Consider the following 17,121-nt stretch of genomic DNA (forward strand, 5'->3'; position numbering starts at 1 on the left):
GTTTTAATTAGAAGATTTGACCGGATTTGTCCAGATTATTAGCTCCCTCGTAACCGCGGTTGCCCTTTCGCCGTTGTTTTGCCTGCCGGCTGTTTGCTATCCTTCATTGGCTCGTATGTAAGCCACAGTGTCAACTAGTTGACTGTATTGATTTGGTCGGCGTTAGGAGTTGTGGATGGCGGTACACGGTGGACACGGTGTTAGCCCTCGGGCCAAGCTCTCATGAGTGAACTATTAACTGAAAGATGGACGCCGCCTGGCTTCTAGTACTTAAGGTCAATGACACTTTATATTCGGTATCTTACGGGACATTGTATCCACTCAGTGGAGTTAAACAGGGCCTGAAGCTTCCATTCTTATCGCCCTCAAAGTGAAATGGACTAAATGAAGGGGCTTATTGCTGAGCTACCTGGGATATCTATAAGTGACTCCCAACATAGTTGACTGCCAGTTCATTGCATGTCGGATACAGCTGTACTGATTTAGTTTTGATCATGGAAAAATAGCTCTTTTTTCTAGCTGGAACGACCACAGAACCGCAGCAATGACTGCTAATCAGAAATATGAATTGACTATGATCTGATGTGACTATGTTAGCTTGTTTTGAGGGGAACTGATATAGCGTGCATTGTAAGTAAAAAATGTATAAGTTGAATCTATGACTACAATGTTTGTAAATTTCGTGGCAACCACCAATACTACAGATTCAGATTAGTTCTCGGAAGTAGGCAAATGTCCAGCTCCTGAGTGTGAGATATAAACTGCCTCTAGGTCTGTGTCATTACCATCCCAGTATTGTAGACCTCTGATATCTTATGACAATTTAGAGCAAACATAAATGCTGTGAAAAATATACCTTTGTATCAATGATCACTTTCTATACCAGCTTTGTATGAACTAATTATCAAACAACTTTTAATTGATGTTTTCACTTAATTCTTTCAGGACGAATGGCCTACCTGTTTACATTTATTTTAAACAGACATCCTTATGCAGCCCAGTTTTACGCAATGATATCATGACATTTGGATTCATTTAGTGCTAGCAAAAAATCGGAATTGTCTCCCTTTACCAACGTTTTATACTTGATGAGGCGGGCAAACAAGAAAACCTGTGGCACAGTTTCAGGAAGAAATCAGTCAACCTCGGAAACCGAATAATTCACAGCAGTGCAGAAGTTTAAATCAAGCAATCCATGGTCATTCCAGTTATATGATACGACTATAGAGAACTGAATGAATAAAATGCAGAAATCCTACAGTTTGAAAGAACAAGAATAATCCATAATCCATCCCTTGATGGATTTGTGGACTTGTTGGAAACTCTTGTCAGTATGTACTTCTGTATTACCGTACAAAAACATAGAAAAAACCCTAATATTGATGGTCCAAACACATTTTAAAACAAATTCATAAATGATCGAAATTAAAAGTTATCAGGAAATCCAAATGGCGCCCGAATTAGATTATGGCTTGTCTTTAGTCAAGTAAAACCAGCTTAAAATAAACATTACCAATAGCCTGTTTTGTTGTACAATAGCTATGCATATTGCAGAGAGTATGGCCAGTACCCTTTCTCAGTCTTTGTGGCAAGAGGCGTTGTTCTAAATCTGTGAAGCAGCGATAATCTTCTGGACGTCGCCCCAATGACTGGAGTTAATCAATCGCGCTTCGGTAGTGATTAATTTGGCTTCTTCCCTGTATATCTCACAGTGCATAACTGAGGATTATTTCTCGAACCACCCAAAATGCTTTCGTGGAGACTGAACCTAGCCTCTGCGCTGACCGCCTACTTTGACCCGACGACCTAGAAATCTCATCCGTCATGTTTTAAACCAGGTTATGGCGCCAAGAAAGCAGTTTGTCATTGGCACTTTGGGTGTTTATCAGAATTCATAACGGTCACCAAGCCCCAGGTAAATGGCCAGACCTGTGTGGTAAACTTCTAATTTCCTTTGACTTATTCGATATATCCATCAATTGGCAAACATGCACGCGGCCTCAACCGATCTAGATGCGCTCTAATGACCTCAACTGTTAAGACCGTACAAATAGGCTTACAGAACATAAAATGACAGATAGGCATTTATCGGCATAGCAACACACAGTAGGAGGCACTCAGGATATTATAAAAGGATCTGTATTAATGCCTGGTCACCAGGCTTCCAGCGAGGAACGTTAAGCTTGCATCCCAACAAAAGTTCCTTTCTGTCAAAATCGCAGACATAGCCAGCTAGTAGATCTATTAGTCCTAATTTCTCGCGCGTAACAACGAATTTACCAATATTTCCTTCATATCACTCAAAGCAGCATTTAGTGCGAATTTCAGCCCCAACACAAACAACCGATGACCTCGTTGATACTTCGATTGATCTATATTAGGGTATTAGCCTCTGATTCCGTTTTATTCGAAAATGTATTGATTCAAGATTTAAGCGCTGTATTATCTTTAGTCCAGCTTAAAGTGTCATTTACTTTGAGGGAGAGATTGGTATTAAGATTTAAACTTGGCTTAACTTTTAATACACTCCTGCGCAACTGGCCCTGGATGAATATGCGCAGGTATGTCGCAAGTTACCGTTATGGCAGACCCGGCTTTCTTCTTAATAGGTCGTAGCGGTTGGGGGGCAATAAAATTTATAACGTCATATGTCTATATGTTTGCATAATAGGAGTATATACATCCTGTAAAAAGTAAATTGTGCACAGTATTTTTATTGTTAACTTTGATGGCAGTTTGGGCTACAATGCACACTTTTCTAGATAAACAGCTCTCTTTTGACTGTAATATTACTGACTGAAGGTACTTAAAGAAGGCGTTGTAAAGGTAGACAGTTAGAAGCACTCACATTTGTCCATTTCCGCGGTTGTCTAGTAAACAGATCCCCATTTTTCGTGTATATACCATGTAAATAGATGCACATATGATTTGGTGTCCGGGCTACGACTCCAACCGTTTTCCACGTAGAGTTGTAATTTATGGTGGATACATAGATACATAGGTGACGATGTGTTGCGACTCACATTTGTCCATTTCTGTTGTTGCCATGGTAACCAGATTGCTATTTCCCTGATGTCTACTATATAGTTATATAGATTTTAACTTTGTGTCCTGGCTACAACACCAATTGTTTTCCATATTCAATTTTAATTCTTGCTGAATACTTAGATACAGAAGTGACGAGATGTCGCGACTCACATTTGTCCATTTTCACCGTTGCCATGGTGACCAGCTTGCCATCTTCGCTACATATACAACATAATTTTATGTCCTACTTCTCCAACTGTTTTCTACGCACAGTTTTTTATTTTTGATGGATCGATACATAGATACACAGTAGCAATGTGTCGTGACTCACATTTGTTCATTTCTACTGTTGCCATGGTAACCATAATGTTATTTCCCTGATATGTACTATATACTTATATACTCATGAACTTCGTGTTCGGACGACAACTCCAATTGTTTTCCATATTTTATTTTGATTCTTGGTGGATACGAACATACAGAGATGATTATGTATCCGGACTCAAATTTGTCCATGTTCACCACTGCAATGGTAACCAACTTGCCATCATCCCGACATATGCTACATAAATACATATGATTTTGTGCCCGGGTTACTTCTCCAACTGTTTTCCACGTGCAGTTTTCATTTTTTGGTGATGATTTGACGCGACTCACATTTGTCTATTTCAGCGGTTGCCATGGTGACCAGATTACTACGGTAACCAGATTGTCATTTCGCTGATATGTACAGTATAGTTAGGTGTAAACCTCACATATCCGGCCTACAACTCCAAATATTTTCCGTGTTCTTGGTGGATGCTCATTAGATACAGAGGTTACCATGTGACGAGAGTCTGTCCAATTCGACGGTTTGCCATGATAACCAGATTGCCCTTTCTCTGGTATATACTATACAGATCGGCCTAAACTTTGGATCCAAGCCACATCTCCAATTGTTTTGCAGCTTTTATTTTTTGTTGATGCATAGAAACAGAATATGATGATGTGTTGCGACTTAGATATGTCCATATTTAGCCCGCTTGCTTATAGTGCAGGCGCAGCTTATGTCGCACTCTGTGCGTCCGCGTCCAATAGTTAGAGGTGGTGCATTAAAAAGGACTGCAGGTATTGAGCTCAGGGTTTGCACACATATGGAGCGCAAATAGTACGAGGGGGGTAGTCCATCGTTGATTGGATGTGTGCATATTAAGTGCCGTAAATGACTGAATTCTTGACTTAGTGCAATGCGTATAAGAATCAATGTTAAACAAAGTGGTAGGGGTGGTTTCTCAAAAAGTACTGCATGTACTGCCCTCAGAGTATGAACACTTGTAGAGCACGGGTGGGACATTCCATCATTGATTGGGTATGTGCATTTTAAATACCCTAAATTACTGAATTCCAGATGTGATGATGTTTCATGTATACTTGTCAGGTCGCTATTTAATACTAAAACCTATCATCAATACCCATGATATACTTTTGAGTTTATGCGCAACCAAATCTATTTGTTCGAGCGTATAGTATTCACCTTAACCTTAACGATGAGTCATTTACATGTTTATGTACATATACTGTGTCTTCTTGTGGCAAGGCGAGTCAATGCCGCCAAAGTGCTGCAGCCACTGATGGCTGAAGATATCAGATATGTATTTAAGGTACTTCTATCAGTAGTCAAACACAGCAAAATATCGAGTGTGCATATACAGGGATTTTATATAGCGCAACGTAGACGTATTAATGAGCTTCTGAATTTCCGTGTGAAAGACTATTTTCTAAATATCAACTTATCGGGTTTCAACTTTAATGCGTGTATTCCATACAATATAGTAGAAATTAAGCGCCATTTATTAAGCTGTCATTAAGTTGTAAACCTCTTTACGCGTATATTATTGCTCGATTCCGTTATTCCTGGCATGTAAAATCACCGCACGCTACCAGCACACTTAGAGGTCGTGACAGTGACGCCAGTGCTGTATTAGTGCCGTTCAAGGACCATAAATGTGATTGATGACAGATCATTCAACATGGAGACTGCGGCAATTGCTGTCAGTACTGACACGTGTGAACTTTGTACCCTTTGATTTCTTGTCTCATGCATTAGCAGGTTAGAGGGATGTAAAGTCTGAATTTCTGTAATTTCAGAGTAGCGGAGCCAGTCTTTGGTCCTTAACTATACTGGCTAACTAAAGCCAGTTCGTCACGTGCATCCTTGCCGGGTGTAGTCTGTAACTGTGAATAGGAAATGTAAAATATAACATTATTAGTCAATTTAAAATTTTTTTCTGAACATAGATTCCAGCGATTTGCAGCCAGAGTTATTTATTCTTGGTGGACAGACAGCGGGAAACCGCACTGGAAAGAATTTGTTAACTTGTGGGAGGAGACGTTAAATCCGAGAGTGTTAAACTCCGGTTTACATTGTTAAGCCTCTATTATGTTTTGCTTCCTGTACTTTGGGTGTTAAATTAAAAGGTAAAGATAAAAGACTAAAAATAGTTATGTATGTATCGCTATATTATTCATATCTTCGACCGTCTTCAAATTCACTGTTGCACGGGCCTGGTTTCACGTAGCATAACATAAGTCGGAACTTGACCTCCACGAATAGGCCTAGCAATCTTAAAAACACAACGTTGTTTATCTAATGGTAAGGTAAGCCTTGGTTATGTAAGCTCACAGGCGCCTTAGGTAGGTAAGCACTCATGTGCCTTGGTTAGGTAAGCTCACAGGTGCCTTAGTTAGGTAAGCACTCATGTGCCTTGGTTATGTAAGCTCACAGGTGCCTTAGTTAGGTAAGCACGCAGGTGTCTTATTTAGGTAAGCTCACAAGTACCTTGGTTAGGTAAGCACACAGATATCTCTGTTATGTATGCTCACAGGTGCCTTTGTTTTATTAAGCACACATGTATCTCTGTTGTAAGCTCACAGGTGCCTTGTTTAGGTGAGCACGCAGGTGTCTATGCTAAGTAAGCTCACAGGTGCCTTGGCTAGGTAAGCACGCAGGTGTCTGTTACGTAAGCACACGTGTCTCTGTTAGGTAAGCGCACAGGTGTTTTGGTTAGGTAAGCACATAGGTGCCCTGGTTAGGTAAGCACACATGTGTCTCTGTTAGGTAAGCGCACAGGTGCCTTGGTTAGGTAAGCACACAGGGCCCCGGTTAGGTAAGCACATAGGTGCCCTGGTTAGGTAAGCACACATGTGTCTCTGTTATGTAAGCGCACAGGTGCTTTGGTTAGGTAAGCACGCAAGTGTCTGTGATAGGTAAGCTCACAGGTGCCTTGGTTAGGTAAGCACGCAAGTGTCTATGCTAGGTAAGCTCTCAGGTGCCTTGGTTATGTAAGCACGCAGGTGTCTGTTAGGTAAGCGCACATGTGTCTGTGTTAGGTAAGCGCACAGGTGCCTTGGTTAGGTAAGCACACAGGTGCTCTGGTCAGTCAAGCACATAGGTGTCTCTGTTAGGTAAGCACTTAGGTGCTTTAGCTAGTTAAGCACGCAGGTGTCTGTTGGGTAAGCAAATAGGTGCCTTGGGTAGGGAAGCACACAGGTGTCTCTGTTATTTAAGCAAGCAGGTGCCTTGGTTAAGTAAGCACACAGGTGTCTCTATTCGGTAAGCACACAGGTGTCTCTGTTAGGTAAGCACGCAAGTGCCTCGGTTAGATAGGCACCCCGGTGTTTGTTACGTAAGCACACAGGTACATTGGTTAGGTTAGCACAAAGATGTTTCTGTCAGGTAAGCACACAGGTGTCTCGTTTAGTTAAACACACAGGTGTCTATATTAGGTAAGCATACATGTGTCCCTGTTAGGTAAGCACACAGGTGTCTCTCTTAGGTAAGCACAAGGTGCCTTGGTTAGGTAAGCACACGTGTCTCTGTTAGGTAAGCATTGATGAGGTAAGCACAAAGGTGTCTTTGTTAGGTAAGCACGCAGGTGCTCCTGTTAGGTAAGCCTTGATGAGGTAAGCACGCAGGTATCTATCTTAGGTAAGCCCGCAGGTGCCTTGGTTAAGTAACTCACGGATGTCTGTTAGATAAGAACGCAGATATCTGATAGATAAGCACGCAGGTGTCCCTGTTAGGTAAGAACGCAGGTGTTCCTGTTAGGTAAGCACGCAGGTGTCTGTTAGGTAAGTATACAGGTGTCTCTGTTAGGTAAGCGCGCAGTTGTCTCTGTTAAGTAAGCACACAGGTGTCTCTGGTAGGTATTCTCTGTTAGCTAAGCACGCATGTGCCTTGGTTAGGTAAGGACACAGGTGTCTCTGTTATGTAAGCTTACAGGTGTGTATGTTAGGTAGGCATACAGGTGCCTCGAGTATTTCAGTATACTTTTATTTCTTCAAACTTTAAGACGACTTTAAGAGTTTTTATGACTCCAGAATTCAAAAATGTGATCGCCCCATAACTGTTAACCTTATAACCTCATAACCTTAAGGTCAATGTGTCAAAGTTTCAACATTCTGCACAAAATAATAAGCATTGTGACGAGTTTTAAATCTTGTCGTTAAGATTGTGTAGTATGGGACCCAGATCTATTACGGCGACATTATATATCTGGACATACCTTCAAGCTACACATTTATTGTTTGAACCACTCAAAATCACGCGGTAAAGCAGGCTATAACTTGCCAAGGCTAGTGGTTTACGCAAGGTACTCCGGTTTCCTCCATCCACCTTATCCACTCATCGAATGAGATGTTTATTCACGATTATGGTGAAGAATTATTATTATTATAACTAGAACTGCAGGCAGTTATACGGCTTCCAAAATTACATTGATGGAAAGCTTTGGAACCTTGCCATTGGTTGAAGTTATTACGTCATAAAAGTGTCTAATTTTGATAATGTATTCTGGTGTATTTGGCAACGCTAATTCCGACTCTGCTTTCGGATTTTGCCTATCTTGTCTATCATATTTTGAGATATGGTCAAAAAACTTTTTTCAGTTACGTAATTTCTGTGACCTGTAACTGATGAACTATGATAGCTAGAAATGAAACTTTTCATTACGAACTACAACCAAATTGTAAGCCAAGACATGCCCTTTCGGCAATATGCCAGCGGATTTGAGCTACGATCAATAGTTTTCTCGATAGAAATGTTTAAATGACACTACCCTTTTTTTGGAAATAGAAATATAAGCCTGTGTGTTTAAATAGGCTTTGGAGGTAATGGTGTATTACTATACGTGCGCTGCATACGCTATTCGCAATGCGTCATTGGTAATTCTCAACAATCCCGACGATATTCCCCCGCACCCCTGTGCTATCACGAATATAAGTCTAAAACGATGGCCAAATATATCAAAAATTCACACGTATACCTTGAGTCATTATGAGCCCAAAATCTTTTGTAAAGAAAACAACGCACAACACCACTTATTCCTTCTAACTATTAAGACCAAAATTTCATATCTTCATAGTCTCCTAACATTTCCTGTCTACATGCACTCTGTCCTGGCCTGCTCTCAAAACTAAACTGTGCCCAGGCAAGGCAGATGGGACACTAGAGTGGGGGTGATTCAACGCCATGTGTGTAATGTGAATATTGCTACAGTTTGTACATGCAGGTTGAATTTGTTGAATTTTCCATTGTCTTTGTATTTGAACAGTTGAATCAAACTATTCGTCGTTATATGTGTTAGCATGTGTTTGTAAACAGATGTGTGCCAAACTTAATTTTTCCGATCATGGCAAATTAGTTTAGGGCATTACTTTCATAGTGTTTTCTTGTTTGACATTCAACTGGGCCTTGACGCTTGGCCACCGGTATCGTTGTAAGGAACGTAATGGCTTTAATTAATATTGCCAACCATTCCACACAAAAACATCCGTGTTAGGCGTTGTTAATGTTCTTCATGTCTTTTTGTTTGATTTCTAGGGTCTTTTATTTATTTATTTTCCATGCGGGATTAATACTGATGTAAAGGAGAGAACGTTCCGTCTAAACGGATCGGTTTCAAAGTGTTGTCATTGCCTGCTGTTATGCGGCAGTGCTTGTAAAGTGCACAACTAAAGGCCTACAGAAAGTTACTCATTTGTAGCCTAATGATGCAGCAAAAACGGCAAGTTAAAAAAATATGGGAGATGGTATTTTGAGAATCGTCATATGGCGTTGCATTACTTTTACCTACATTAGTACGTACATTATTTATAGGAGTGTAACGAAATTAACTCTTAAAATTTGTTTTAACCACTGGTATTGCTTCCCTTCTTCAGCCCGTCATGTGGATATAAATAACCACGTTCAATCAGAAAATGGCGGAACAGACATAAACATCGGCATGCCGTCACGAGCTGCACGTGACAAGAGGAACCAATCGCGGCTGCAGAGCGGAGCTGACCGTGGGAAGGTGAGTGAACTAGGTGTACCCAGAAGCTTAGGTTAATCTTCTTTTCTTATCCGTCTTCACAATGTCAACGGCTCTTTTCACTTTGCTGCAGACGATCCCTTGACTTAGTTAAATACCACTGCTGCTAGTTTTACTTAAATATAGGTTAGTTTTAACTAGGCCTTTTAATGAAATCTCCTCTATCATATCTTCAGTCATCTCCAGTTCCTAAAACGATGTTGTTTGACCTCAGATCTGTCAAGAGAGTTAAGACGGTCACAACAGCTATTTCGCTCTGACACTTCCTTGGTCGAAACGTGTATAAATAAATAAATACACGACAGCTGTGTCTTGTCATGTATCGCCATTAGACCACACCTGCAAAATAGCAACAGGTAGCTTTTAGTGTTCTGTACTCAATGGGTATAAGCTCATATATAGACGCGTCCAAGTCTTCAGAATTTCTTTTCCCAGGGCAAATTTCCTATTCGAATCATGTCGAGTTCGAGCTGTATTATCAGGTGTTACTTCATCTGCTTTCGTGCCAATTTTACAGAGAAAGACAGCAGTGATCACCTGCTACCTGAATCGTCGTTGCGAGGAACAATTCTTACTGTGCTATAGACATAATATTATTGGATTTACATAATGGTATTCCTCCACGTCGTATTCTTGTATAGGGCCTTAATATGAGATGGTTTCTACGGTTCTGTTATTCCTCTGCAGTTTAGGACACGCATAACTCCATTATCTGATATACCCCGGAAAACCACCCATATGTAAAAAAAACCCTTAATTTTCTATCGTTCAGACAATACCAAAGCTTGGCAGCAAATAGTTCTGTGATCATTTCATAAACACAGTAATGTACTTTCATTATTTTCTACCCAACGCTGGACAAATTGACAAACATCTCACGGGAAGTGATAACACGGGAATTTATAAATTCCCTGTCATAGGCCGGGATTGAACCTACACCTTGTGTATGCTGGCGATTGAGAGACAAGAGTTTCAAGCAATCCGTCACGACCCATTGTCTTAACGTTGAACGATACCAGTTGCTTTGGTATACATATGTGGCATCTTCAGTCCCTGTTAGAACAAGAAATGCCAGAAAAATCCGTGGACATCATACAGGATATAGAATCATGCTGGAACTTTTGACAAGACATATTTTTGAGACACTCGTTACATGGGACAAGGTCAGGCCTTGTGTTGAAACCTGGACAATAGCTGAACAAGTGGTGAAAGTTCGATCCTCGAGAACTTCGCAACACGATATTGATAAGACCTTCTTGATGACGATAGCAGAGTTGGGCTGATACCCTTACCCCAACTCTTTACGTGGGCCATGTGTCTATTGGTGGTAAAGGTGTTACGTTATGGTTTTGATAGATCAGTCAGCAAAGTACACGGATCACTAATGTTGCTCATATATTATACACCCCGACGGGTAATTGTTGTACACCCTGACGGCCTCGCTTTCATTCTGGCTTAATTGACCGCGGAGTCAGTGAATCGTCAAACCTGTGTACATGTGTGTCATCTGCTTCGTGATTGATTATTTTATAAATTTGTTTGATTGGTGTCTTATGCCGTATTCAAGAATATTTCACTTCCATGATGTTGGCCAGCATTATGGGCGGAAACCTAACAGAACCCGGGAGAAATCCACGACCATCTGTAGGTCAAGCGCTGTAAGCTTGTGTTGAACATCCCATTTGACTTTATGCTCGTGTTATGAAGTAATCGTGTACTATACGTAAACAGATGGCCCTAGTATGTGTTGCCAGGTGCATGCAAATAGTTACTGGTCATAGGCCTAATATTGATAATAGTGTACAAAAGAACAGGTGAGTCCACTATACATTGCCTGGTTTTCGCGAATGATGCCCGGATTGAGTTCCAGTGCTTTTGTTTCCTGTTGATTGTCGCAGAGGAAGAACTTTAAGTTTCCACCAGTCACAGACAAGCAAACATCTCCCCTTCTCCGATATGTGAAATATATGTAGATATACACAATATGTGACTTTATTCCTCGTCACGAATACGAGTTCTGTGTATGAATGGAAAATGTGGCTTGATATAAACACCCCTGGCAAATATTCACTGTATTGCCGGGGATGCTAAATATTGGGCCCGGCCACTGCTTTCGTTATATCCGCGCTTGTATAATTACTGAATCTTTGCAGATTATTTGGCGGCATAAATCCTAGAAGGAATTTTTATGAGGCTATTCCGTTATCGCTTGGCCTCGTATGTGCAGACTGTTGAGGGTAAGCCAGAGAGGGGACGATCAATGTGTATGCCGTGCGATCTTCAGGAGACTGGAAATGATGTCTGATTCGAGAATTTCTGGCCAGGAAGCTGGTTACGATGCCTGCTGATAAAAAGTTCGTAGGCAATGGTTCATTTGATGTGGCAAAGGGAGTTTACTTCCTATAAAACCGTCGAAACGGCCACATCGACCTTGTCCCTGCAGAGTTCAACCTGGATCTGAACCAGCAAATATTAAAGCTATGTGGTAATCTTTGAAATTATGTGAATTGTTCTAAGTACGAAAAGTTTGCTTGTATAAAGCTTTTTTTGCACGCGTATGTTACTTTGCTTTATCAGAAAATGGAAGAATTTGTACTGAATAATATACCCACGTGTATTTGTATGTCCACATACAGATATTTCAAACACAGGGCCTAAAATAAATGCCCTGAATAAAGACTAGGATTTACTGGATTGCTTCGTTTCGAAGAATACAAAAGGTTAAACTATGTGACCAACCAGTAAGAAATGTTTTCCCGAAAGGCTTTTGGATGAAGTCTAACTCTGTCATCATCTGTTTATGACACGATCAGTCCGGTCATTGACGAATGATTTAGTCTGGTCGACACTGTGATCCTTTGTTATGTTTCTTCTAACTTAGTTACTCCGTGTGCGTTGAGCTTTTAGACTTGTCAAACAGTGACATCTTCAGCATAATGACCATTCTATTGGCAACGACGTAGCCAAATTTGCTGGATGTGAGATGGGTTGACTTGAGGAATAATGAGGCAGTTGGATGCGACGAATACAAAGTCTTCAGGCGTAACATATGTGTGATCAATACCGACGGCGCCGTACTGTACAGATTAATGTCAAGTTATACCACACAGCGATGCCTTCACGTCTTCTCTTGCGTTGCGCAGTATCCAGATTTGTATTCGCTGTGAATACCTGGGGAGTTAAACATGCCAGAAAGGTGCGCCATTAGAATAAGCCTTGTCAAAACTTTTGACTTCTCTCTACCCACAAACCGTTGAACGAGCGGTACAAAGGAATTACTTCCTTGATTAATTCGGCTCTAATTGCGACTACCGCGCGGTAGTGTTGCGCAACTAGTGCTGGCGGCTTAAACTCAACAACGGCGTTACGTCAGACTAGTAGTCCATGGCTTTATATGTATGGCTAGTGTTTCATACTGCATATACTGTTAAAACGATACAGTTGAAATTAACAGAATACAATTTATATATATATATATATATATAAGACTTGTGAACTGAAGAAGATCAAAGCATTAACGGTTCCATTATCTAAAGTACGTGAAAGTCAATACAAACCAAGTGTACATGTTGTGCAGATTTTTCTGTTATACTATAATTTCAGGGTGTTATCGGGCATAATTCTCTTCCATTGTTTTTCCATATTTCTGTTCACCTCGGTTCACATGCAAACTTACAAAAAGGTTGTTTACAGAGTGCAGGGTTTCGTTATTTAGGTTTCTTTCCTGTGTTGTACATATCTGATTTGTCCCTCTGTAATTGGTTCTGGGAAAAAGAGACAAACTGTTAATGCAATGCAAAAAACGGAGATATTCTAAGGTAAACACAGAACCCCTCGTAACACCGTTAAGACATGAAACATTGATAGCATCGGTGGATCCGTGAACCGCCAGAAGCTAGATTTATTAACGAAACAGTTTTACGAGGCAGTTTCACATTTTTGTTAGGCTTCATTTTCTGACACTGAATTCCATGCGTGAATAATCCTTTAACTAATGACAGCTAGAAAGAGAAATTGCATGAGAATGTTGAAGCATGCAATTGTTAGTGCAGGTGGCATAAAACCATATTTTTTCCCCAAATCGCATTGATCACACTACAGTTTCCAATGTCAGCAGGAAGCTCGAAAATCTGCATGATAAATCTTGCTCGAAGCCCTTGAAATATATTTTCATTTATTTCATTAAAAAATAAAACAAAATAGATCATAATTTAAATAGTTTTTCAGTTTTGATATATGTGTCTTAATACTGATAGTGCGCTTTGTTGTAGTTTAAGAGAGCAATGCCTTGGGGCTCTGTCAATTCATTATCTGACTCCAGGCGTAAGGCACTGTGTTGTGGAGAAGAAAAATGTAACCGGCCGTGAAAGTAGAAATCGTATCCATCATGTTGGCTTTTTTTCATTGTTCTGGCGTTCAAGATGAGATTTGTGAAGAAGTTTCCAGACGATAGTATACAAGGCACATGACACGAAGTTTGCTGGATGAACATAAGAGAGCCGCCTGTTATTGACTTGCCTCAGACGCTGATTAATGGCAATATATTTTCAGACGGACACTGAAAGACGCCAAATCCAACCTCAGCCAAAAGTTGCCCTGTCCTATTTTATGTATGCGACGATCAAAACGCATCGTTTTCTGATTGGCTCTGGTAATCTCGCTAACAATTGGTTCGTTCAGCGGTTATTAGGTCTACCGAATCATATGTTTTCGGCCTTTGGTCACGTGACAACGCATTTATCATGGTTTACTTCATCTTGTACATCATGTTACTGTATCCAGCTGCGCAGTCGAACTTTTTATGATAGGGCTAATCTATGAGTATCTATAACCTTTTGTCTTTAGAGCTATAAAGCCTGTGTGTACAATTGTACAATCTAACGCGAATGCAGTGCGACAATATCTACTTGTCCCGGAATTTCGGAGTTTTAATTTAAGTGAAATCGACGTGCGGCTGGAGATTTTAAAAGAGTTAAGATAGTTTTGAGCATCAAAGCAGTGGTTAATCCTTTAAAAAATATTCCATGTCCGGTGATGACGATTAAAGGATGTTGCAAATCGCACAAACCCTGCGTTGTGCGAGACTGCTCTTTGACGCCTTCCGTGCTGTACAGCATACCACTTGTTTACGAGGAACTATATGGTTGCTGGGGAAGCTCGCTTGCTGCGGGTAAAATTGCGGGTTATTCTTCCCGGGGACTTGGATTTCCCTAGGTAACCTATTGCACAGCTGCTTCCATTGGTGTATTGCTGTATTGGATGGATCAAGACACAGGCTTGGCTCTTCTTGGACCCTGGCCGCATTTGGACAGCGTCATTAGCCGGAGAGGTTTCGCCTATAACTGACCCTTGTTCATTTTACAGCAGATCGCTAGGGTATTAGATTGCCTGGCCAGAATGTCACAACTGACTGGCGCATACAGTTCCCGCCAGCCGCCCAGAAACGGATAGATTTACCAATGACTGCTCAGCGTTAAGACAAACACTTTATTTTGGTGGTGCTTATGCTCCTCGCTGAACGGGCATTGTGGGAATTGACTACAGCCCGTAGAAGAGTGTGGGTTTTGTTGCTTGGATTAGTGGTTGTTGCTCCTGTACAACAGTTTTAACAATAGTGCTTAAGGACTGGAGTTTCTATTGGATTCATATCAACCTGTGCATACAATAATACCAATCATGAGTGTAAACTCCTCACGGCGTTCCTCCATGCGGTCAAAAAGGACTATGAGCAAGAAAATGGTGGATACGTCCAACGTAAGTCACAAAAGAGTGGCGAGTGGCAAAAGAGCCAAGACTTGCAAGTAAAAACATGATGCTCATGTTGATAGCATTTTATGTTAATTAATTGTCTAAGTTTGCTAAGATAGCATTTTGGAACGATAGACTTAAAGAAATTGTATTGGCGTTAATATTGATGACTAAATTTATTTATCATGGATCTTTGCATCGATCTGTACTGACTATTTTTAATTAACTCTGTGTCAGTTGATATTTACCTCTTTTTCGGCCAGTTCCTGGGATTGGATTCATCAGAATGTAATTTGAAGTTGTCTCTTTTCTTTTTCAGCTGTCCGTGTTAGAGGAAGAATTTATTTATGCGGCTGAATTTGGGGATATACCTACCGCCCAGAGGATTCTAGAGGAAAACAGCAATTTCAGCGTTGATTACAGTGATATATTGGGACGTACACCGCTGAGACTAGCGGTAGGCAATGAACATTTAGAGGTAAGTAATGCAATGATTATTCACGACGCAAATATACACAGTGGAGACCAGACAGGGCAATGGAATCCCCTTGGAATAAGAAATGACAATGGTATTAACGCACAACTTTAGGCTTGAGTTTGTGACTATAGAGATAGATGAAAAAAAGAATCAAAAAGCGAAAATCATATAATCACCCTCAGTAGCGAACATTTTCAGAACCAAAACAAAGAAGCCAGTTAAATGGCATTTGTATGTTAGCGGTACACCAGCCCTAATAAACACTATAAAACTTTTCGCGCAGGAGATCTGTTAAGTTATCTGTTTTAAGTGAGTTTTGTAAACTGTTTACAAATCGAATTCTTTTGATTTCACCTGGGTTCTGTTAAGCATGCAACATACATTCCTTTTAACTTTGAAACGTTAACTATGCATGGTCTGCAGTCACTCGACAAGACATGTGGCGTGTGTTCGGTATGGTATATAGCCTCCATCGTCCCCTTTATCAGTGCTAATCCGCCCGATTAACGATGGCTTTATTGTCGATTTTCACGACGACTGCCGTCACAGATAAGCAATAGCCTGTTTTTATGGTGCATGGATTCGTCTGGTATAGTACTTCCGATAGAATGGATTATGCTTGGGATATTCAACAGCGGTTTTCCTCTACAGTTAAAGTCCGCATGCCGATTTCTTCTTAATTATGTCTACTCTCCTGTGGTTTGGCCGGCCCGGGTTTATCACATGTTATGCGGGCCATACGTAAAAACCTGAACTTGGATCGGATGTATCTGCTTGCAAAGGTTAATAGGCTACAAAACTCTTAGAAGTGGAGCCGTACGAACAGCTGTAACAGACGGTTAAATTACTTTTCACCATGTTAAATGAATATTCCTAGATCTATTTTAACAAAAGACCATAACTGGCTGAGTTCTTCTTTTTTAAATTGTTGTTCAACCAGTATGAATGCTTGTTTACAAATAGTGACCAAGTCTAAGATAGCATTTGTTTCTAGTCGCAGAGACATATTAGTGACATGATCTAAAATTCTCCTCGGTAATGAACTACGGTGATAAGGTTTAGTGATGAGCCCATCGCTCGTACTCAGCTAAGGAAATTGGTCGACTTGTTTATGATGAAGCGCCTCGCACCATCAATCCTACCAACCGGCGGAATTTTCAGACAGATTTCCCAGCCCATTAATTCAATATTTGCCTTAGAGCTAGTCACTTAGTCGATAAGTCATCTGCTTAATCTATAATCATCGACCCTCTTCGGTCAGTTTCCCTTAAACCACAGATTAAAGCGTCTAGGCTAACGCCCGTATAACCATGACGTCACACAACTCTGCTCTAGTTTTGACGTTGTAGCGCCATCTTTAGCAACTTTTCCATTTTCGTACCGGACAGCGTTCTGTCACACCAAGTTGCCTTCGTGATATTTAAGACATAATTGTTCTCTTATTAAAGTCTATAACCCAGGAGCCTATGATATCGCAATGCTACGGACCCGATTATTAAATCTTACAATCCACTTGTC

At 40.7% G+C, this 17,121-nt stretch overlaps 1 protein-coding gene across 1 annotated transcript in view; it reads left to right on the plus strand.

Annotated features, from left to right (window-relative positions):
* The window catches only part of LOC135475829 (short transient receptor potential channel 3-like), an 80,324-nt gene that overhangs the window by 36,725 nt on the left and 26,478 nt on the right, over positions 1–17,121 (plus strand). The window contains exons 2-3 of the mRNA XM_064755769.1: positions 9,226–9,359; positions 15,445–15,603. Coding sequence (XP_064611839.1) covers positions 9,226–9,359; positions 15,445–15,603 — 293 coding nt within the window. The remainder of the gene's footprint in view (positions 1–9,225; positions 9,360–15,444; positions 15,604–17,121) is intronic.

This window comes from Liolophura sinensis, chromosome 9, assembly GCF_032854445.1.
Source record: "Liolophura sinensis isolate JHLJ2023 chromosome 9, CUHK_Ljap_v2, whole genome shotgun sequence".
Lineage (NCBI taxonomy): Eukaryota > Metazoa > Mollusca > Polyplacophora > Chitonida > Chitonidae > Liolophura > Liolophura sinensis.